The 24,798-nt window shown below is 42.3% G+C and overlaps 2 protein-coding genes across 5 annotated transcripts in view; one reads left to right on the top strand and one right to left on the bottom strand.

Annotated features, from left to right (window-relative positions):
• MAPK14 (mitogen-activated protein kinase 14) overlaps window positions 1–5,258 on the bottom strand; it is a 70,165-nt gene extending 64,907 nt beyond the window's left edge. For 2 of the 4 annotated variants that reach the window (XR_003622020.2, XM_007197968.3), the window contains exon 1: window positions 4,707–5,253. Coding sequence is in view for 3 of the 4 variants with exons in the window: in XM_007197968.3 (XP_007198030.1) it covers window positions 4,707–4,822 (116 nt within the window). In the remaining variant the exon portion in view is untranslated. Of the gene's footprint in view, window positions 1–4,706 lie in introns of all 4 variants that reach the window. The other 2 variants (XM_028162765.2, XM_007197967.3) reach the window with 2 other exon arrangements.
• A 2,464-nt stretch (window positions 5,259–7,722) lies between these two features.
• Window positions 7,723–24,798, top strand: part of SLC26A8 (solute carrier family 26 member 8) — a 66,069-nt gene continuing 48,993 nt past the window's right edge. Inside the window, 3 exon segments of the mRNA XM_007197969.2 lie at window positions 7,723–8,169; window positions 14,507–14,693; window positions 19,732–19,871. Coding sequence (XP_007198031.2) covers window positions 14,509–14,693; window positions 19,732–19,871 — 325 coding nt within the window. The 5' untranslated portion in view covers window positions 7,723–8,169; window positions 14,507–14,508.

Genomic DNA, 24,798 nt, shown 5'->3' with positions numbered 1-24,798 from the left:
ATAAGTCATTACCTCAGATGAGCTAGGCTGACATTGGTGGGATTGGTTAGTCATAGTTCTACTATTTCAAGTGACCCAGCAACCCCTTTCTTCACAAAAGGAGGGAGGGGAGAGGCATACAGAACAAGAGAAGGTACCACCACACAATCTTACCAGTCTACAAGTACAGGAAGGGAGAATTCTAAAGTGTTGAAACCCCAGAACCAAATCCAAAGTAGCACTGACAAGTATGCCATTCCTTTAATGAGTCCAGTTCCTCATCTATACAACTGGGTTAATAATACCAGCCTTCACAGAGCCAGTGAAAACTGAATGATAATGCTTTGAAATGCAAATACATTATAAAGTGTAAAATCCCATAAAAATGTCAGTTAATACTAAAGTGAGAGGGATCTAGCACAGTGACTTCTTCCACCTTTGAATCCTAAGCCCCAGGGTCTCAGCACCATCTGCACTATTGCCCATGAAAGGCAAAGTCAATGCAGATCACCTCTGAGGCTGATTTAGAGGGAAATCAAAAGCATAGTCCTCAGTATCAAGAAATTAAACTGGCAGAACTGAAAAGCCAGAGGTTCAGGATATCCTTATTTTAAAATGGGAACCAGTGGAAAGGTTTCAGTGGAAAATGGAATTCGATAAAGGATGACTTTATAGCCAACTTGACTGAACTCTTTCTTAAAAGTCTTTATCAATAATACAAAGATTTGCCACTGTGTTTAACTATTTATTGGTTGGCACTGGTAACATGCAGCCAATCACTTTGCTTTTGGGTACAAAGGAAAGCAAATGGGAAGCAAGATCAGCATAGGCCTATTATCACCACTAGGAAAATAAACAGCACACCCCTCTCACTCATTAGGAGTCAAGAAAGTCACCTTTGCATACTCATTAATGACGTGCTTTTATTTATTCATGCCCTGGCTCATGCTAAAAAAAGGAAAAGATTTAAAATGGTGAAGGGCCATTAATACTAAAAAAATTTAGCTTCACTTTTTTTTCTAATAAATTTTTTTTTTTACTATTTATTTTTGGCTGCGTTGGGTCTTCGTTGCTGCACACAGGCTTTCTCTAGTTGCAGTGAGTGGAGGCTACTCTTTGTCGCAGTGCACAGGCTTCTCATTGCGGTGGCTTCTCTTGTTGTGGAACATGGGCTCTAGGCACGTGGGTTTCAGTAGTTGTAGCACACGGGCTCCGTAGTTGTGGCTTGCGGGCTCTAGAGCGCAGGCTCAGTAGTTGTGGTGCACGGGCTTAGTTGCTCCGTGGCATGTGGGATCTTCCCGGACCAGAGCTCGAACCCATGTCCCCTGCATTGGCAGGCGGATTCTTAACCACTGCGCCACCAGGGAAGTCCTTCACTTATTTTTATTACAGTTATTTTTACACAATCTTGTTCCACAAAGCATTTAGGAAGTTGAATTTGATTTCTTAGTAAATTTTGCCATCCTTTTACCAAAAGTTTTGTTATACACTTTATATACTGATGATAAACATAAAATGCACAGCACAATGCCTGGAACATAGAACACAATCCATAAAATGTAGTTATTATTTGCATCAGGCTATAAACCCTATCAGGGAATAGACTGTCTTATTCTGTCTTGCTTAACACTCTAGCTCAAGAAACCTAGCCTGCTATCTGGTCCATAGTTGGTACTCAATAAATATTGTTTAATAAATGATTGAATATGATTTAAGAATAATTCTCAACTCTCACCTATTTTATGGTACCAGTGCCCCACCTCCTGTAATCAGAGGCAAGTGTCCGGAAAACCCATACACCAGAGGAAAGGCATTTAAGTTCCTGTTTACATTTCCTTAAACTCACCACAAAGCTCCTCCCCCTCCTTCTGTCCCCAAACCACAAAATCAATGCTGTGCAACAATGTATTCTTTAAAAATTTTGCTTCATTTCCCCTCACAGACAACAAAGTTCCTTAAAATTGCAAGACTTAGTTTAGTTCCCTTTACCCCTTAAAAAGGAAAAGCATATTTGTAAAACCCTATCAATTCCCAAATTTCTAGTCTGATTCCTTGATCTTTAATTCACGGTTGGTTATCACTCAGGTTACTACATACTTGCTTTACTATATACTTAGTACAAATTAAAATACTGAAAATTGGCTTAATATTTAAAAAAAATTTTTTTTTAAGTTCCACATCAAAGTGTATCACACTTCAGAGCAATCAAATTAGGAAACTGACACAGATTATTTCAGTGACATTGCATTCCTTGAAATACTTTCAGCGATTCTTTTTTGGAACAGACTTCGGATCTAGTTCTACAAGTCACACAGGAAATTCTGTGTCATTACTTTATGGTTACAACTCTTATCTGACCTCAAACAGTATCATCAACCTGGCTGCCTAATCTTTTTCACCAGACTTCAGTCCAATTTTCTAAATTATTTCAGATTCAATTTGATTTTGTTATTTCCTAAAATTAAATCTGCTCTCAAAAAAAATGAAGATAGTGAAAAATAACACAGGCTCCAAAGTGGATTCTAAGAGAAGTTAAAAAAAAAAGTTTTCTGCCACACCCGAAAGTTGCTAATTGAAAGAACAACTTCAAATAACTACTCTGAATGAGATAACGCTTGTACATCTAAATTCTGATACTTTCAATCCAAAATCAGTTACATTCGTTTATGGCCAACTGTCACATAATATCGGTTATTTTTCTCCACCAATAAGCTATAGGTTACATCTTAAATACCCTTAGCAGAACTGCCTCCATGGAAAGACACACAAGAAACTTAACAGTGGTTGTCTCTGAGGAAAGGAATAGCACAATTGGAGAACAAGAAAGGAAAGGCAACTTTTCACTATATTTTTATACCTTCTGAATTCTATATAATGGGAGTGTATCACCTACTTTTAAAAACCTGTTTAACAAAATTACTTCCAAGTGTCAGATATTGATGGTTTCTAAAAACCAGAAAAGTATAGTACTAAAAAAACATGGAGTTCATTTTAATGGCACTTCGCTGTAAATCTGGATCTCCAGAGCTAGGGCAGAGCTATTCCCACCAACGGTAGGGAAACCCTGCAAGGAATTATGTTCAAGTTCACTAAACTCCCCATAGTTGAGCTGTTCTGCTGTATCACTCCTTAAGGTTTAAACGTTATTGGAAACAAAAACTTGGTACCACAAAAATTAATGTCAATTCAAGAATGAAAAATGGAGGTAAACTAGTGAGCTATTAAAGGAGCAATGATCCAAACACATCTTCGAAAATTAGCAAATCAACAGCACACTATAAAAATGGAAAAAAGAAGTCAAGCATAGTGCCATCAGCAACATAACTCAAACAGCCTGAACCAGAAAATGCAATATGATCTGTTGCTGGACACAATTGCACAATCTCAATTACCCAGAAGATTCTATAAACCGGAAATTCATGCTGGGGCTTTAAGAAACACAGGAATTATATTTAAAGATTAACAAGTCCAAAAGCCTGGAATTTGTGGCAAAACAAAAAAAAAATTGTGTAGACCTCTCTTCAAATGATGCATGCACAGGAATTACATGAATTAGCTTCAGATCAGGAGCTCTCAAATTTCAGTACATCTAAAATACAGTGTTTAAAGCCTTGAAAGTCAGAAAAGTTAGTGAAATATTTCAGGTCTGAACATTTTACAGCATCATTTAATTGAAAACACATTCACAGCGTGAATTAAAGCTGAAAAGTGTCTCTTCCTTCCTTTGCTATATATTCCATATCCATATCGTGTACCTCAGGCTCTAAATGTAGGTAAGTTCCCTGCAAACTCTCAGAGGGACTTTAAAAACACAGTATTTCACAAGAATTATCGCAATTAAAAAATATTTACAATACCTCCCGACATTGTTAATAACTTTTTGATCTTGAGGGCGTGCATCGGATCTGAATCTCACTTGCTCCAAAGGAGAAAACTGTTTTGTCAAACAATACTTAAACGAGCAGTGGTATGTGACTAATCAGTGAGGCCGCCAGTTTCTCAAGCTGCAGTGTGTTTGCAGGCACTACCACCCACCCCCCACTCTGCGAAAAGGAAATACGCTTTCAACTGAATCGGAAACACACCACTCAAGCTGGCACAGGACTCACCGAGATAAAGTCGGTATTTTAAGCTCTATGGATAGCTACTAATTCAAGTGCGAATTCAAAAAGAACGCTTCTCAAAATGGGATTTCGACAGAGGTTTGCAAAAAAGCCCGCACTGAACGCCCTTCGTCCTCAGTTTTGTTCAGATGACGGCAGTCTCCCGGTCGAGCTTTGCCCTTCTGTTTCTCCAGGCAGCTCCCCGGGCTTGTCTGCTCCGAGGGCAGGCTCCGGCGCCCAAGGTGGGCACATCTCGGGAGAGAGTCCTTCTGCTCGATGCCAGCAGGGAGACCCCCAAAGAGGGCCCTCCTGTTCCTGTCCCCGAAGCAGCAACCCCCCAAGAAGGGAACGCGCAGGGTGCGAGCCAGGGCCGGGCTCCAACACCATCACCCACCGCCCACCGTGGACCTGCGTGCTACACACAGCTGACCACCTACGTGGGTGTGCAGGATGAGGGGTGCAAGGGGTACAGGGAGGGCAGGACAGGGGTCGAAGGGGCAGGGATGCCCTCCCCCAAGGAAAATTCCTACCGCTTGGTGCATTGCTGAGCCGTGGGGGCAGGCCTGGCTCTGGGGCATACAGGGCCACCCAGCCCACCGAGGCCCCGAGCCCGGTGACACTCACCACACGGAGCCATAGGCGCCGGAGCCCACCGGGGACAGGTTTTGGTAACGCTCGGGCACCTCCCAGATTGTCTTGTTCAGCTCCTGCCGGTAGAACGTGGGCCTCTCCTGAGACATCTTCCAGCGGTGGCCGCGAGGCGAGGAGGTGGCCCTGCGGGGCCCCGCCTGCGCCCGCACCCGCTTCCCCGACCTCGTCGCCCGGCCGGACGGGCGGGGACCCTGCGCTGGCCGCCCGCGCAGGTGTGAACGCCGCGACCCAGACGACTCCCGCGCGCGCGGCCCCTGTCAGCCGCAGCGGCTGGACGCGCCTCCGCGACGGGGGTGAGCCCCGCTAAGGGCAGGGGCACGCTCAGGGGCTCAAGGCTGCGCCCGCCACGTTCTCGCTGCACCCTCTCCAGACCAGGCCAATTCCCGGCTGCGCCGCGGGGCTACGGCTCCAGCTGCAGCGCCCGCGGAGGTTCCAGTGGTCGCCGTTCCACAGCCAGCGAACAGGAGCCTCCCGCCGTACTCTCGCGAGAACAGCTCCCGGGCCTCTCTGCGAGCCGAGATTTTACCCAATATGGAACCTGCCCAAGGGAGGGGGTTGATGAGAGGAGAGGATGGGAGAAACAATTCTCGCGAGAAGAGAGCAACAGCTGGCCACCAGAGGCAGGAACTCCCAGGGACTGCTCTTCTTAAGGGCGCCAAGGCGGACTCGAGAAGGAGGGGATAAGCAGACAACACATGCCGCGTGCGCCCCACCGTGGTCGGCGGGGCAAACGCCTGGCTCCCTGGTGGAAAGCGACATTGACAAACAAGGTGTCGGGAAAAGAGCCAAAAGACCTTTGAACTGCGGGTAGTCACCAGCAGCCGAGCACCTGCTCAGCAGAACCCCCAATTTCCAAGAAATACTTGCATAATAAAGAGAAAGGTTCCGGCCAGAAAGCCGTTTCAGTCCCATCTGCTCAAGGACATACACAGCTTACTCTTCGGAATTCTGACGAAATCTGTCCCAAAGGTAAATATTAGCCCTGCATTAAGGTTGAGGTTTTCCACCCAAACTCTTCTAGTAGTTCTCAAACTTTTATGTGTAGAAGAATCACCTTGAGAGTTTAAAAATGCATATTCCCAGGATCCACAGTGAGTTTAGTTGGAGAGGTCCGTGATGGGCACCAAGAACGTGCATTTTTACAATATGCCCCAGGTAATTCAGATTCAGGAAAGTCCCTGGTATCTCCCTTTGAGAAGCATTTTTAAACCATTACCCTGAAGGTTTGAAACTGATTCCTACCTTGAAGAGCTTCCAGTGAAGAGGATTTTAAGAATTTCAATCATGCCTCTCAGAGTAAGAACAGTTCAGAGAGTGGTCTTCCGGCAGTGTCATATTGGGCAAGTCAATTGACATTTCTCAGACCTTAGTTCCAGTTTATGCAAAGGAGAATTCCTGCCCCACATTCCCACCTGAAAGCTGAAAAAGATAATAAATGTGAATGGGCAAGGTATTCTAACCCCATACCTTGCCAGTCACTGTTAACCTATTCCTATGCTAAAGCTTGTTACAATAGGCAGAATTGGCCCTATCTTTTTTTTTAATTAATAGCTACTTTATATATTTATTTATTTTTTAAATTTTTGGCTGTGTTGGGTCTTCGTTTCATGCGAGGGCTTTCTCTAGTTGTGGCAAGCGGGGGCCACTCTTCATCGTGGTGCGCCGGCCTTTCACTATCGCGGCCCCTCCCGTTGCGGGGCACAGGCTCCAGACGCACAGGCTCAGCAGCTGTGGCCCACGGGTCCAGTTGCTCCGCGGCACGTGGGATCTTCCCAGACCAGGGCTCGAACCCGTGTCCCATGCATTAGCAGGCAGATTCTCAACCACTGCGCCACCAGGGAAGCCCTGGAACCTATCTTATTCTTACTCATTTCTTTTAGAAATAACTAGGTTCAAGCCAGGACACTTCTCATCACTATCCATGATTATTCTCTTTTGTGTATGCATCCCTTGGAGTGCTCAGACTTTGCCTGTCTTGTTCCAGCATCTAGCACAGCGCCTAGAACATGAAAGGTACTCCATAAATATTTGTTGAACAAATTATGAACAATGACCATGATCTCAATTTAGGAGGCGGTGCAGGATTCTCAGTTCTCCTCAAAGAAAAACAAAATAAAACCCAAAACCAGGGTCATGGGTGATTTGTGGAAAGCTTTCTTTGGATTCAATGTGACTTAGCCTGGAATGTGACTCTTGCCTACGAAGACATGTTGCTTAAAAAATGTTCCAAGGGACTTCCCTGGTGGCACAGGCAGGTTAATCCGCCTGCCAATGCAGGGGAGACGGGTTCAAGCCCTAGTCCGGGAAAATCCCACAGGCCGCGGAGCAACTAAGCCCGTAGGCCACAACTACTGAAGCCCGTGCTCCTAGAGCCGTGCTCCGCAACAAGAGAAGCCACTGCAATGAGAAGCCGCACACCTAAAGCCCGTGCTCCGCATCGAAGAGTAGCCACCACTCGCCGCAACTAGAGAAAGGCCGCGCACAGCAACAAAGACCCAACACACCCAAAAATAAAAATAAAGAAATAACTTAATAAAAAATAAAAAATAGAAATGTTCCAAGTCAACCTGCAGGGTAGGGAGCTTTCTAAGAAGTATCAGAGGTTGAAGGAGGAAGTGAGAGCAAAAATGCAACTGTAAAGATATGAGGGGTGGGAGTGGGGAATCAAGGTGATGAGTGCATGGATACAAGGGAGGAAACCTGGAAGTAGGAATTCTAAGAAATTCATATATTTATCCAACAAATTGGAATGAAGTGAGAGTGACCAAAAGGGTAAAGGTGAGCAATACATTCACTCATTCAACAAATATGTATTGAATGCATCCTAGGTACCCGGCACTTCTGATGGAAAAGTGATTAAAAACCAGACAGTTGCTGCCTATGTGGAGCTTACAATGAACAGCAGGGCAATCATTCAATTATTCAACACAAATTTATTGCACACTTACTAGGTCTACCACATTGCTTTAGGCACCAATGATACAGCAGTTAATGAAAGAGATAAAAATCCCTGCCCTTCTGGGGATGAGAAAAATTACAAAAAGGGATAGGTAAAGTGAACAATATATTAGACACTGATACAGTAATCAAGCAAGTGTAAAACTGCCACTGAGCCAAGCAGGAATACAAGGCACAGTGAGAGGCAGTGACTGGGATTGAGCCTCACAAGGTTAAGGGGGTTAGGGGCGGGGAGCAGAGCAGGAGACCTGGGCAGGAGAGTGTCCTTCAGTGGGAGAAGCCAAGCTTGTGGGGCTGAGAATTAAGGTTGGAGGCCTCGGTGACCCTCTAGTCTCCAGTTTCCTCCCGCGTCTTCTGTTCCCACAGGGTCGTCGGGAGACTCGAGTGAATTACTGTACGTGAAGTGCGGGGCGCGAGGCCTGGCATCAAGGAGGCCCTCAATCAAGAGTCGTCGAGAGCGGAGGGCTGGGTGACACAGGTAACCGCGGCGCAGCTGGGCCTCTCCCCACTCCCCATGCCGGCTACCCAGGCTCCACTTCCTCGCCCCGCTCTTGTCCCCCGCCCGCCAGAACGCCCGCGGGCTCGGACGCAACGGCTCGGGAACCGCCGGCGTCGGCGTCCGCGTCCACAGCGCCGCACGCCCGGCCGGAGCTGCTTCCGGCTCCAGTGCCCGCCCTCCCGCCGCAGCCCGGGAACCAGGTGAGCCGAGGAAGCAGGGGAGCCGCTGCCGGAGCTGCCCGGAGCCGCGGGCTGCAGGAGGTGACGGCGGGGCCCGGGCTCGGGCGTCGGGTGCGAAGGACCAGCCCCTCGTTACACTCGGAAGTCCCTGGGCGGGGCCCGCGGCGGTAACCGCAGGGCTAGGCACGTCGCGGCCGCTCAGTCAGTGTTTGGGGAATGAATGAATGACGGCCTTCCCTGGGAGCTTCTCTCTCTTAGGTGTCATCTCTACTTTTGAAAGGCCGCGTGCAACAGCAGTGAGGAGAGATGGTGTGTGCGTTTGGCAAGCTGAATCCTTCTACACTCGTGGGTCTGAGTTGTCGGAAGCCCCAGAACTGGTCTACTCCATGAGCCTCACCTGACTCCCCCTTCCATCTCCTCCTGAGGCCTGACTGCCCAGACGCTCTTCCTCCTTTCAGACCTCACTGCTTTTGTTCATTTTGTTCCTTCTGACTGAGCCCCCGCTTCCACCTCTCTTGGCCCCTTTCTTTTCCTGTTAAGTTCTGTTTATGTATGTGTCCCTCTGCGAAGCCTTCTCCAACATCCCAACCCCAATGATGAGTTTCTCTCCAGCACAGCCCTTTGGTAATACTCTCACCAGGGCGCATTAAAGGTAGTTGTCGGTGTGTCCCCACCATCCCCAGCCACTAGACCGAGTGACTGAAAGATACTGAAAGCAATGCTCTTTGCTTGTGCCTTTTCTTTTTCCACATACATTCCCCCTTAAAAGCATAACATAAAAGCATAACGGGCGAAGGGCTGTTGTTTCTGATGGAATTACAAATATTTTTTTTGAAATTCTGGTCGTGAATTTTACCTTCCCATGATTGTAGAGAACATATGAAAGATTACCATATGAGAGGATAGTCTTGAAACTAAACTAAGGTTCAGGATTTCACATCTGTTGAGTTAATAGAAAACTGGGCTGTATTTAAATATTTTATTCTTGGCTTTTAAAGTACTTTCAACACATTATGTAAAAGAATCAATGGATGGCTGGATGGGTAGGGGTAGTATGGGGGATGAAAGAGCTAGGTCAAAAGTACCCATGTTGGGCTTCCCTGGTGGCGCAGTGGTTGAGAATCTGCCTGCCAATGCAGGGGACACAGGTTCGAGCCCTGGTCTGGGAAGATCCCACATGCCACGGAGCAACTGGGCCCGTGAGCCACAATTACTGAGCCTGCGCGTCTGGAGCCTGTGCTCCACAACAAGAGAGGCCGCGATGGTGAGAGGCCCGCGCACCGCGATGAAGAGTGGTCCCCACTTGCCACAACTAGAGAAAGCCCTCGCACAGAAACGAAGACTCAACACAGTCATAAATAAATAAATAAAAGAACGTGAATTTCTTTAAAAAAAAAAAAAAAAAAAAAAGTACCCATGTTAACAGTATGCCCAAATCTAGCACTGAATGACTGAATAAAGATAATTAGCTATATTTACAGTGGTCTTCATGTTTCATTGTGTATCAGAATCATCTGGAGGGCTTCTTAAAGCAGACTGCTGGCACATCCTCAGAATTTCTGATTAATTTTGTCTTGCTAGGTTGAGCCTGAGAATTTGCATTTCCAACAAGTTCCCAGATGATGCTGATGTTGTTTGTGGGACCAAGTGTGGGCTACAGAGATTAATTTCTATTAGTTAGTAGTGAATCCAGATGCCCCAAATATGTCACATTTGTAGAATATGAAAATAAAACCTTAAGTTGTTCAGACCATGGCCCACCCACCTAAATATTTTGTCTGATGGCAGGAAGCATCAGGGAATTATAGGAGTCAGTAACCGAGATTCCCTCTTGTGTTGTGTCTCAGCTGAAGGGTCATTATCCCATCAGTGTAGTTTGGATTACTTTCTTCTGAAATGCATCATCTTTTCCATGTTAAAGTACATTTGCCACTTGTCAGTAACAGCTTCTGATCATCATACCTTATAGGGAAGGGTCCTGCTAGTGCATAAAAACAAGCCAGTAGGGCTTCTGTGAAGTCAAGAAAGACATAATGGAACTGAAGAAATTTCAGAGATGACTACTAAAACCAAAACAAAACAATAAGGAAATTATGTGTTTTCCCTTGCTGCCTTTAGCCAGTCATATGATAAGTCCTTTAAAGACAGCTTTCTACCTGCCCCTCCTAGCCATCCTGACTGTGGTCCCATGAGTTGTGACTTGATTGCTTTTCCCTCAGGCTACCATGGTAGTAATGGGCTCCCACTGGTCTTTTTGCCTCAGTCTCTCCTATCTCCAGCGCTGTCCAATAGAACTTTCTGTGATGATGGAAATGTTTTATACCTGCCCTGTCCAGTACAGTAGCCCCTGCCACACGTGGCTGTTGAGCACTTGAAATGTAGCTAGTGTGACTAAGGAACTGAATTTTTCATTTTATTTATTTATAATATTTAGGCCGTGCCACGCGGCATGCGGGATCTTAGTTCCCCTACCAGGTATCAAACCCGTGCCCCTTCCGTGAAGCGTGGAGTCTTTTTTTTTTTTTTTTTTTTAAAGAGTAGCTTTTTTTTTTTTTTTTAATTTTATAGCTACTTTATTTATTTATTTATTTATTTTTGGCTGTGTTGGGTCTTCGGTTCGTGCGAGGGCTTTCTCTAGTTGCGGCAAGTGGGGGCCACTCTTCATCGCGGTGTGGGGACCGCTCTTCATCGCGGTGCGCGGGCCTTTCACTATTGCGGCCCCTCCCGTTGCGGGGCACAGGCTCCAGACGCGCAGGCTCAGTAGTTGTGGCTCACGGGCCCAGCTGCTCCGTGGCATGTGGGATCTTCCCAGACCAGGGCTCGAACCCGTGTCCCCTGCATTAGCAGGCAGATTCTCAACCACTGCGCCACCAGGGAAGCCCCAAGCGTGGAGTCTTAACCACTGGACCGTCAGGGAGGTCCCTCATTTTATTTTAATTTAATTTAATTTAAATAGCCACAGGTAGCCAGTGGCTACCGTACTGGGCAGCACAGCTCTAGACTATACCACTGACATGATTCATCTTCCCAAAGCACATCTCTGTGCATATTACTACTCCTTCTCGAACATTTTAAATAGCTAAAAAGTCCAGGTTCAGCCCAACATTCAAGACCCTCTGGAAGTAGGCCTCAACCTACTTTTTTTGGGTTTGACACTGACTTTACTCAGACCTATTGAATTACTTGCCTTATATTATCTCTGTAATTTTATCCTGTTCTCTTTCTGAAATACCTTATTCTCCTCCCTGCCCCCAGCTTAGCCAGAGCAGAGTTCAAACCATATCTCCCCCAGGAGGCCTTCCTCATCCTTCTAGGTTGGGGTTATTAATCCCACTCTATAGGAGATCACGTGGCATTAGATGTGACATCTATTTTAGAATCAGAAAGACCAGGTTCAGATTCTGGCTCTGCTGTTTAATAGTTGTATGATTCTGAGGAACCCACTAAACTCACAAGTGAAATGAGCATAATCATTATCAGGAAAATAACACCTGTCTCTTGAGATGATGTGTGTGAAGAAGCTGGCATATGGCAGGCCAGCAATCAACGTTAATGCCTGTCTTTCCCACCTCTAAAGTCTTATAGCACCATATTTTGGTATTTTTATCCTACTAAATTGTAGAGTCTTTGTCTTTTTTTTGTTTTTGGCTGTGGTTCCCTGACCAGGGATTGAACCTGTGCCCCCTGCATTGGAAGCACAGAGTCTTAACCACTGGACTGCCAGGGAAGTCCCAAGTCTTTGTCCTTTTGTATCCTCAGAGCACCTAGCATTCAGCAAGTGTTTGTGGAACACTGAATTAATCGACCACAGGTGAAATAGCATTCGTCAGTCAGAAATAAATGAAGGCCAAGAATGCATATGGTAGAAATTCATAAGATTGTGAAAATAAAAGCAGACAAACTCACCAAATCCTAGTCTAGTAGATGGTGGCCACCTCTTGAAATATAAATGATGTAGACTGAAGACAGTAAAATGAAATCCTTCTTTCCATAAGTGAACTGATGAGATATAATACCTCCTAAGGGTGCGACAACAGAAAACATAAATGCTTTAGCTTTGAAAGAGAGAGAAATTCTTGGGGTATAAACTATAATTTGTGATGGGAGGAGATAAGGATATTTTGTCTTTAACACCAAGGCTCTGGGGACAGAGGTCACACACTGGTGGTTCACAGACTGAATCTAGCCTGCAGAGATGTTTTGTTAATGTGTACTGTGTTTTTTAAAATATGTAAGGTAATTGACAACATTTAAAAGTCAGAAGATTTCACATAAAAATCTGGAATTATGACTTCTCTGGGAAAAGATCAGATCCGGCCATGCTGGACCCCACATGACCCATGGCAACAATTGCTGCAGTTGAGTAGCTGCAGCTACCTTTCCCAGGCCCACTGTTTCCACTATGCTTGATGTTCATATGTTGCCTGCTTCATGCCTGCTTCGTGCTGCTTTCAGAAACAAAATGCTGGATTCTAGACCCTGCATCTAACCCAGGATGGCAATTTTTATAATCTCAATATAATAAGCAAGTTAATTAGGCTCTTTTTAGTTGCCAGGAATGGATATATTCTAGTCATGGAAGTTTATTGTAAGATTACATAGCAAAAGTAAGGAAGACTGAATCACTATTCCTATGGGTGGAGGAAAGAAAGGGAAAAATATTACTTATGTTTTAGTGTACAGTTCTGCTTTTTTTTGTGTGTAAGACACGAAGTACTAATTCTCTTAATACACTGTAAAATACCTCTTCCATCCTCTTCTGTATTCCCCAACCACACTCTCACTTTATTGAATTTGTGATCATTAGTTCATAAGTGTTATACAGCTCACCCCTGCTACCCAATGCTTTGAGAGTAAACATACATTATATAACTATGGCCAAGTTACCTAACTTTTCCAAAACCTCAGTTTTTTCACCTATAAGATGAGGATAAATAGTAGTATTAGGATTGTTGTTGGAATTAAAAGAAATAACTCATGAAAAAAATCTAGTGCAATGCTTGGTATATAATAGGTGCTCTACAAATCTTGGTGATGATAATGTTGCTGCTGCTGAAGATACAGGATAATTCTGATGGAAAACAAATGTTGCTGATACATTAAACTTGTTTGCAGCCTCACCTATAAAAGAACTACTTGTGTAATCTACATAATTTGAGTGTTTACCTACATATTTTATAACTATGCAAAATATATATTTGTATACTTTTTTACACATTTGTGTGGAAGAATATTAGAGTTCATGCCTTTTTTATTATTCAAAAACACAGATGATCAAGAACAGTTATACTTTCTCCCAGAGATGCCTCTATATCCATCCTCATTAACTCTTTCTTCTCATTCTCTTTAAACAGCAGGATGATACTACAGATTTTTAAAGCTTAAAGTGACCCTTAGAGATCATATTGTCAAACCATGTCATTTTATGGACAAGGAAACTGAAATTCAGTTTCTGAGAAACTTGCCCCCAGTCATACAGCTAGTTAGAAAAACAGCCAGGGCTAGAACTCCAGAATCCTGATATCCTGTGCAGTGCTTTTTCTGCTACATCATGATGCCACTAACTGGATACTTGACCATAATTCAAGAAATATTTGTTGAGGGCCTGCTAAGCGTCAGGCATTATCCTGGGCTCTGGGGATACAGCCATGAACAAAGTCCTGCCTCTTGGATTTACATTTTAGTGTGGGAAACAGACAATGAACAAATAGACAAATATTGAATCAGGTACTGGTTAGTTCTATGAAGAAAAGAAAAGGGTAAAGGGATAATGATTTTCAATCATTTCATTTCACTGAAATCAATTTTCAGTGAAAATTGGTGATTATACTTTTACCTCTTAATCTTTTCCCCTGCAACATAGCAACATAATTGAATATAAAGAAAACTAGGCTTTCTAGCTGGACACTTGGGTTCTAGTCCTGACTCTTAATTATTCAAAAACCAAGGCTGTTTAAACTTCTGGGCTTTGGTTTCTCCATTTTGAAAATGAAAATAATATATACCTTGCTTTCTTTATAGGGTTGTTTTAAGTATAAAATTATACAATAAATGGAATTTTTATTTCCATAAAAATGTGCCAAGGATCTAGATTTTTTAAAAACTGTCTTTTGTTTAACTTCTTTCCACTTATCCAGGAATGATGCAATCAGAGAGGAGCTTCCAGAGTTTGGGCTCTAGATATAGGCAAAACTCTTTCATGTATGATGTGAAGCGAGATGTGTACAATGAGGAGACCTTTCAACAGGAACACAGAAGGAAGACTGCTTTCTCTGGGAACTTGGACATCGACATCAGCACCGTCAGTCACCATGTCCAGTGCCGGTGCGTGTGTGTGATCATTCAGCTGCCACCAAGCTGGCAGCCCTAAAACTCTACTTGACACCTTTGGTGCCTACTTCTGTTTTCCTCCTCTGAACTCCTGTCATCAGAACCCTTAGCTTATTGCATAATTCCCCTACAGTTTTTTTGTGGTTTGTTTGTCTTGTAGCACCTTCTTTTTTTGTTTTTAATTTTTAAATTTTTAGTGTATTTTTGGCTGTGTTGGGTCTTCGTTGCTGCACACTGGCTTTCTCGTTGCTGCGCGGGCTCCTCATCGTGGTGGCTTCAGAGCACGGGCTCTAGGCGTGCGGGCTTCGGTAGTTGTGGCGCGTGGGCTCAGCAGTTGTGGCGCGCGGGCTCAATAATTGTGACACACGGGCTTAGTTGCTCCGCAGCATGTGGGGTCTTCCCAGACTAGGGATCGAACCCGTGTCCCCTCCACTGGCAGGCAGATTCTTAACCACTGCGCCACCAGGGAAGTCCTTTGTAGCACCTTGTTGATTATAAACTTCATGGACATAAAGACCTTGGCTGTCCCCCACAACATCTAGGGATGATATTTAATAAATACATTGTTTGATTAACCACCATTGCCACTCTCCTAACAACAACAACAAAAGCAACCGTGGTGAACTAATTAATGATAGCAGAATGACTATGTAAACCCTATAGTTCAGGGGCTCGTAACCTGTTTTTATGCTGTGAACCTTTTAGCAGTCTATCAGAGCTAATGAACATCCTTTCAGAATAATTTTTTGTTTTACTTTTTTTTATTGTGGTAAAATATATATAATATGAAATGTGTTGTTTTAACCATTTTAAAGTGTACAAATTAGCAGCATTAACGACATTCACGTTGTTGTGCAACCATCACCACTATCTATTTCCAAAACTTTTTCATCACCCCAAACAGAAACTCTGTACCCATTAGGCAATAACTCCCCATTTCCCCCTCCTCCTGCCCCTGGTAACCTCTCTTCTACTTTCTGTCTCTATGGATTGTGTATTCTAAATATTTCATTTAAATGGAATCAGACAATATTTGTCTTTCATGTCTGGTTTATTTCACTTAGCACAATGGTGTAGCGTGAATCAGTACTTCATTTCATTTTATGGCTGATGATATTCCATTGTATGTATGTACCACATTTTGTTTATCCATTCGTCTGTTAATGGACACTTAGGTTGTTTCCAATTTTTGGCTATCGTGAATAATGCTACCATGAATATTGGCATAGGGGTATCTGTTCAAGTCCCTGCTTACAATTCTTTTAGGTATACACCTAAGAGTGGACTTGTTGGATCATATGTTTAACTTTTTGAGGATTTTTTTTCATAGCAGCTGCAGCATTGTGCATTCGCATCAGCAAGTGTTCCAATCTCTCCATATCCTCTCCAACATTTGTTATTTTCCATTTTTTTAAATTATAGCCATACTAGTAGGTGTAAAATGGTATCACATTGTGTGTTGCTTTTTTTTTTTTGCATTTCCCTAATAACTAAATATGATGAGCATCTTTTCATGTGCTTATTGGTCACTTATGTATCTTTTTTGGAGAAATGTCTATTTACTTCCTTTGCCCTTTTAAAAATTAGGTTGTTTATCTTTTTGTTGTTGAATTATAGGAGTTCTTTATATATTCTGGATATTAAACCCTTATCAGATATATGATTTGCAAATATTTTCTCCCGTTCTGTAGATTGTCTGTTGACAGTGTCCTTTGTACACAGTTTTCATTTTAATGAAATCCTATTTATCTGTTTTTTTCTTTTGTTGCTTGTGATTTATGTGTCATATTTAAGAAACTATTGTGAAATCCAACATAATGAAGATTTTCCCCTGTTTTCTTCTAAGAGTTTTATAGTTTTAGCTCTTAAATTTAGATCCTTGATCCATTCTGAGTTAATTTTGTATACGGTATAAAGTAAGAGTCTGACTTAATTTTTTTCCATGTAGCTATCCCATTTTCCCAGCACTCTATGTTGAAGAGTCTATTCTTTCTCCATTGAATGGTCTTGGCCAGAATATTTTTAAATGCATAAAATACATAGTATTATAAAGGAAACCAGTTATATTGAAATATAGTTATCAAAATATGAAAATATCCAAAAATTATATTTAATGATTATGGGTCTAATAACTACCATACTTTCTAAGTAATGATGAATATAAATGCTATTTTAAGATATCTGCAGCAATTTTAATGTAATATGAAAATATTTGTGATTCTATTGGTGAAGAAGTCAAGCTCTGCTGATACTACTGTGGTTTGTTGTCAATGTTCATAACTGAAGGAAATGCTACATTTCAGTTAGGAGGTTAGTGAAAATAAAGATATAATTTTTCCTAAAGTCACATACCCCCGTGAGTTCTATCTAGAGACACCTTGGTCATCCATGGACCTCAGGTTAAAAACCCTTTGTGACCTACATCATGATATTAACCCTAACTACTCAAACCGTCCTCACTCACACTCCAGATTTATTAGTCCCTCTTGTCCCTTGATTTATCACTCACAATTGGCATGAGTTAGGTTACAAGTGAAGAAGGCCTCCACGCAACCCTATTGCAGATCTTCCTCCCTCTGAGCCTTCTCCTTTGCCCATATCCTGCCTTTTGCAAGTTGTGGTCTTGGATGTCCCTCCCCTGTCCTATATCACAACTCTCATTTTTTCTGCTCCAGGATGGGTCAGAGGTCATATATCAAAGACAGCATTGGGGGGCCACATTGGTTTTGTCTCTACAAAAGGATAATCTTTTCCTGACTTATACCTCATCATAAACAGGTACTACCAAAGAAATTTCAGCCTTATTCCCCTCCAGCTGCCCTATCCTTAGACCCTTAAATCTGACCCACACTGCCTCCCATGGGTTTTTATAGCAGTGCTTATTCCCTACTTCTAAAACAAACAGTTATATCCACTTCTGAATTTTAACCTGAAAGGTAGCACAGCACTGGTTAAGAGCAAGACTCAGAAGCCAGATTGACTGGTTGTGAATCCCAGTTCTGCTGCATCCCAACTGTGTGACCTTAGGTAAGCTATCCATGCCTACTGTGCTTCAGTATCCTCATCTATAAAATGGGGGTGATAAAAGCACCTACCTTACAAGGCAATTGTGAGGATTTAAAGAATATTTGTAAAACACCTAGCAAATAGTAAAAAAAAAAAAAAAACAATAATAATAATAATAATCTTTTAATTTCATCTCTTCCTTTCTGCAGAAAACCTCCTATCTTCCTTCATTTTCTCCCTTTTAGTTACCCAACTGCAATACTCCCTCTCTTTAAAAAAAATCTCCCCTGTGCTTTCACATCAACTCTTACATTCCTCACTTTTAAGATGCCTTAACTAGGATCCAGATTCATGTCGAAGTGCTTATAACTCTTCCACCACCAGCTTCAGTTTCTGTTCCTCTAACTCCTTCCTTGATCCCTGTCAGTCTTAGGTCCTCGTTATTCCATGTCCAGTTTATTTTATTGCCATGCCAAAGAGCTTTGATGACTCTCCCTAGGGTGGCTGGTCTTCCAGGGTGGCACATGGAGAGGAAGGGACACTGGACCAGATGCAGAAACAAATTGTCCCAATGCCATGCTGTATTCTCCCCCATAGAGGGCCATAATTGGAGACAGTACACTCTCCACACCCAGGGATTCTCATAAAAATAGCAATGTGGTGTTCTTTCTAAACCTATGGTCTTGCTTCTGGCTCCTGAGCAGAATTCAACAGCTGTCAATAGGAACTGTGATGGAATAGACTGGATAGAACACTGAACTAAAAATCACGAGATCTGGTTTCTAGCCCCAGTTCTGCCCACACTTGTTACTGTGACCTTGACAAAGACATTTACACTTCTTTGGCCTTAATTATCTTAGGGACTGTAATGCTCATAGTTGTTAGAGTCAAGCATATTGAAATTACTTCTTTTCTGAGCACACATTTTAGCCTTGCATACACTGAAGTTATATTTGTTGCTACAGTCAAATCCCAATTATTCAGCTACAGCTCAAACATGAAAAATCTCCATACTCTTTGTTTTCAGCCCATAATGAGATGTAAATAGCAAAAAGCAATTTAAAACCATATTAGCTTTACTAATGGATTAATTGATTAACAGATTGATTGATTGGTTTACAATGATTCTGCTGTTTTAGATGATCTAAAGGTTAAAGTAGGTTTTCTCAATCTCAGTACTGTTGACATTTTGGACCATGAAATCATTTCTTGTGGAGGACTGTCCTGTGCATTGTAGGATGTTTGGTGGCATCCCTGGCCTCTACCCACTAGATGCGAGTCGTGATAATCAAAAATGTCTCCAGACATTACCAGATGTCTCTTAGGAAACAAAATTGCTTCTGGTCGTTATCCACTGGGTTAAAAGATAATAAGGTCTTATTTTATTGCCTTTTCTTTCCATGGCTAATGCCATAAGCACAAGACTCCATATTCTATATTTTCTATAAATTTCTGCATATCACAGGTCAAAGCCATGTAGAGTTAATGCTTGGTAAAAATTTTAGTATACGGGAATGATGTGAATGTGTTAATTCCCTGCCACCCACCAATAGCACATCTCAAAAAACTGTCCTTACCAAGAGAAAGCCATAACAGTCCATTTTTCTACTGGAAAATTTTGGTAGGTTGAATTCTTTTCAAACATTCTGTAAAGCCACAGGCCTGATTCGTATGCTGGACTTACAAGGCTTAGTTCTTGTCATATATATGGCACTGGTTCTCAGTTGAAGGTGATACTGTCCCCCAGGGAACATTTAGCAGTGTCTGGAGACATTTTTCATTGTCACGACTAGGGGAGGGGATGCTACTGGCATCTAATGGGTAGAGATCGGAGACGCTGCTAAACATCCTGCAATGCACAGGACAGCCTCACATCAAAGACTTACCCAGTCCAATATGTCCAAATATCAGTAGTGTTAAAAGAAACTCTGTTGTATGGGAAGAAGAAGGTACTCACTATGCCTTTTCTTGGCCATGTGGGCTTTTTCTTTGGAGAACCTAATCAAGTCTCTGTTCTTTCTCACAGCTGCTCATGGCACAAGTTCCGAAGATGCATGCTTACAATCTTTCCCTTCCTAAAGTGGATGTGTTTTTATCGATTCAAGGATTGGCTTCTTGGAGACTTACTTGCTGGGATAAGTGTTGGCCTTGTGCAAGTTCCCCAAGGTAAGAAAGATACGAAGGTTTTTCACCCACAGACAATACATCAGACCTGGTCACTTGTCCAGAGTAAACAAATTACTTGTGCTAGATGACTAGAAAAAAAATGTGAATTCCATTCACATCATTACCATTTGTTTCCTTACCTGCCAAATTTCTAACTCTTCTAGGGTAGTTCCAAAAGTCTCAGTTTAGTTTAGACCCCTGATAATTTCTAGAGTATTTGTAATGCCTGCTCATGGTCATTTTTTGCTTAACTAGTCATTTTATACTCCAATAGACCTCACTTGGCATTGGTTTTACTTAAAAAGGTGAAGGGTAGGAAACACAGCATGCTAGCTTCCCTTCAGCAAGTCACACACACAGCAGTCCAGGGGCTACTCTTTGGTCTTACAAGTAGCAATTCAGATATAACGCAACAAGATCACACAGATAGGTACGGGAGCTATCTGGGCTTTAGAAGCCTCATTTCCCAAATAGGAACCAACTTCTCTTGTAATTCCCATAACTGATGCCTCCATGGGTCCCACAGCGACATGTCCAGTTACAAGAGTCATTGTGCTCTGAGAAGCTCAAAGCTAAGGCTTCCCACAAGATATTAATCTTTTTTTTTTTAAATTTTTATTTATTTATTTATGGCTGTGTTGGGTCTTCGTTTCTGTACGAGGGCTTTCTCTAGTGGCGGCAAGCGGGGGCCACTCTTCATCGCGGTGCGTGGGCCTCTCACTGTCGCGGCCTCTCCTGTTGCGGAGCACAGGCTCCAGACGCGCAGGCTCAGTATTTGTGGCTCACGGGCCTAGTTGCTCCGCGGCATGTGGGATCTTCCCAGACTAGGGCTCAAACCCATGTCCCCTGCATTGGCAGGCAGACTCTCAACCACTGCGCCACTAGGAAAGCCCCATATATTTTTTTAATGTAGAAAATTCAAAAGAATCTACAGATAAATTAATAGAATTAATAAGATTTTATCAAAGTTGCTGGATATAAGATGAGTAAATAAAAATCAATTACATTCCTTTATACCTGCAGGAAACAGAAAGTGAAAAAAAATTTTAAATACCTTTTACCAAAGCATAGTAAATATGAAGTAAGTTGTAATGAAACTAAGAAATGATGTGCAAGACCTCTATAGAGAAAAATATACAACTTTATTGAGAAATATTAATAAGGACCTAAATTAATTGAAAGATAGCATTTTCCAAGAATAGGCAAATTCTTTTTTTTTTTTTTTTTAATTATTTATTTATTTATTTATTTATTTAATGGCTGTGTTGGGTCTTCATTTCTGTGCAAGGGCTTTCTCCAGTTGTGGCAAGTGGGGGCCACTCTTCATCACGGTGCGCGGGCCTCTCACTATCGCGGCCTCTCCCGCTGCGGAGCACAGGCTCCAGACGCGCAGGCTCAGTAATTGTGGCTCATGGGCCTAGTTGCTCCACGGCATGTGGGATCCTCCCAGACCAGGGCTCGAACCCGTGTCCCCTGCATTGGCAGGCAGATTCTCAACCACTGCGCCACCAGGGAAGCCCGGCAAATTCTTTTGAAGAGCAACATGGGAGGATTTGCTCCTCCAGCTATCAAGACTGAATATAAAGTTATAATGTTTAAGATAATGTCCATCAAAAGTAGAAAGAATAAATAAGCATTCATATATACATATATTGGAATACACAGAAGGAAAATGAGCACTCTCAAGCAACTCACAGCAACATGGAAGATGCTTATATACATAATAATAAGAAAAATAAGCAGAAATAAAAATTGTGTACAGTGTAATTCCATTAATATAAAGTTCAAAAGTGGACAAACTAAACTATACTGTTTAGGGATATGTATACCAGTGGTAAAACTATAAAGAAAAGCAAAGAAATTATTATCACAAAAGTCAAAATAATGAATACCTCTGTGGGGAGGGATGGAGTTGTGATTAAAGATCTGGGTGGGGATAACATGGGTGTTTGTTTTATAAATATTTATTAAGCTCAACATCTATTTTAATGCACTTTCTATTTATATATTTCACAATAAAAATGGGAATTACTAAATTTATTACAAAACTATTACTAGACTAATTACTAAAAAAAGTAATTAAACAGTGTGGTGGACTTCTCTGGTGGCACAGTGGTTGAGAATCCTCCTGCCAGTGTAGGGGACATGGGTTCGAGCCCTGATCCGGGAAGATCCCACAGGCCACAGAGCAACTAAGCCTGTATGCCACAACTACTGAGACTGCGCTCTAGAGCCCGTGAGTCACAACTACTGAGACTGCGCTCTAGAGCCTGTGAGTCACAACTACTGAGCCTGCGTGCCACGACTACTGAAGCATGTGCGCCTAGAGCCTGTGCTCTGCAACAAGAGAAACCACCGCAATGAGAAGCCCGTGCAGCGCAACAGAGTAGCCCCTGCTCGCCACAACTAGAGAAAGCCCACATGCTGCAACAAAGACCCAACACAGGCAAAAATAAATAAATAAATTTATAAAAAAACAAAACAGTGTGGTATTACAGACTTAGACAATTAGGCCAGTGGAACAGAAAAGGGTCACACATTTATATGTTGCATGGTTTGTATCAGGTGTGTCACTATAGAAACAGACTTTTAAAAAATTATGTGAAACAATTGAATACTTATATGAAAAAAATCAATTTGTAGACCTCTACCTTACAGCATACACAAAAATCTATTCCTTGTAGATTAAAGACCCAGATAGGAAAGATAAAACTATAAAGATTTTTTTGGAATAATATAGGAGAATATCTTCATGGTTGTGAGGTAGAAAATGTTTCTTAAACAAGACACAAAAAGCACTAGCCTAAAAGGAAATGACTGCTAAGTTGAATTAAATAAAAGTTAAGAATTTCTGTTTATTCAAAGACATGATGAAGGTTGAAAAGCAAACCATAGAATACCCAACAAAGGACTTAAATCTATAATATATATATTCCTACATATCTGTAAGGAACTGCTAAGTAAAATTGATCAACATTATTGGTAATCAATGAAGTAGAAGTGGAAATTAACTAACTCATACACACTAAAATAAAAATTCTGACAGTATCATGTGCTAATACAGATGTAGATAATGGGAATTGTCATACGGTGTTGGTGGGAATGTAAATTGTACAACCATTTGGAAAACAGTTTGGCATATTCTGGTAAATGCCCCAGCAGTTATGCTTCAGGGTATATCATCTTGAGGAATTTATACATCTGTGCACCTGGAATCATGTACAAGAATATTCATAGCAGTATTGTTCATAATGGCCCCCAAACTGGAAACAAAGACAGGAGACTATGTAAGCCTGGAGACGAAGAGAATGGGGAACTGGCTGCCTGGATCCTGATGGCTTTTTAGTTCTGTTTCCAGTCTCTGATGAGGCCCAACTGACCTTTGTCCTCTTTTAATAAATTTCCTATTTGGGGAATTCCTTTGTGGTCCAGTGGTTAGGACTCAGTGCTTTCTTTCACTGCCAGGGCCCGGGGTCAAGCCTGGGTCGAGGAACTAAGATCCCGCAAGCTGGGCAGTGCGGTCAAAAAAAATTCTTCTCCTCTTTTGCTCAAGCTGATTTGAGCAGGTTTTCTGTTACTTGCAGTCAACTGAGGCTTGCTTAGGGAAAATATGTGGAAGGGGAACCTATAAATTACAAAAGACTCAAGAGACATATCTACTAATGTGAGGACCTCATTTGATATAAACACAAAGATTGTAAAAGAAAGCACAACATCAACAAAACAAAACACAACATATGATAGCAAATAACTTTTTTAAAAGATCACCCCCAAACCCACCATACCTCTGGTTCAAGGTCTCTCATGAGGCAAGCTGTCAGTTATATCAAGGCTCTACTGAGGCTGGAGGATCAGCTTCCAGGCTCACCCGTGTTTGCTGGCAGGCCTGGGTTTCTCACCATGTGGGCCTCTACATGGGCTGCTTGAGTGTCCTCACAACACGGCTGCTGGTAGGACCATGTGTGGGGCCCAGTGCAAGGTGAAAATGCAGAGTCTCTAGTTCAGAAATTATCCAGAATTTCAAGATGGTCAGAGTAGAGCATTAAGCCAAGCGTGGAGGCTTTCTAAGCCCAGGGCACTGTGTGATTGCATAGGTCACACACCCTTGAAGTCAACTCTGGCAGCTGATGACCTGAATGAAAGAGAGAGCCAGAGAGCAACCAAGACAGAAGCCACAGTCTTCCTGCAACCTAATCTCAAAAGTGACATCTTATCATTTTTGTTGTAGCCTATTTATTAGAAGTAAGTTATTTCACGCTTTAAGGGTGGAGCTCAGAAAAGGGCATGAATACCAATTAGCCATTGTAGATCATCTTAGAGGTGGTCTACCAGTACAACCGTATAAGAGAAATCAGGGAAATTTGAATATTGACTGGATATTTGATGATGTTAAAGAACCATTAATAATTTCTTAGGTGTGATAATGGTATTGTACTCAAAAGAGGGTGTTTTTTTTAAAGATATATACTGAAAATATGTACAGATAAAATGATTTAGTGTTTTGGATTTGCCTCAAAATAATATGGGATGGGAGAGGAATGGGGGCATTGATGAAACAAAATTGGCCATGAGTTGACCATCGTTGAAGTGGGTGATGGGTACTTGGGGGTTCATTATACTCTATTTTTCAATAAGTTTAAACTTTTCCATTAAAAAAAGCTTTGCTCGTTTAAGGCAATAAATTGGCTCACCGGACTCATAACTGATTTCTGATGAGCACACTGGTATGATGTAAATTGAAGAGAGTCCCTCAGGGCAGGAGCTGTGGACTTGAGACATCAAAGGATGACACCATGCATGTTAATCCATTTGCCTCAAAATTTCCAAATTCTCATGGTGCTTCTTAGAAAAGAAAGTAAGTATTGAAGAAGGAGCTGAAGGAAGAGACTGGAGTGGTTGGCATATGGAAGAGAGACAACACATACCA

The sequence above is a fragment of the Balaenoptera acutorostrata genome, chromosome 10 (genome assembly GCF_949987535.1).
Source record: "Balaenoptera acutorostrata chromosome 10, mBalAcu1.1, whole genome shotgun sequence".
Lineage (NCBI taxonomy): Eukaryota > Metazoa > Chordata > Mammalia > Artiodactyla > Balaenopteridae > Balaenoptera > Balaenoptera acutorostrata.
The sequence above is the reverse complement of the archived record's forward strand: the minus strand, read 5'-3'. Positions and strand labels throughout refer to the sequence as shown.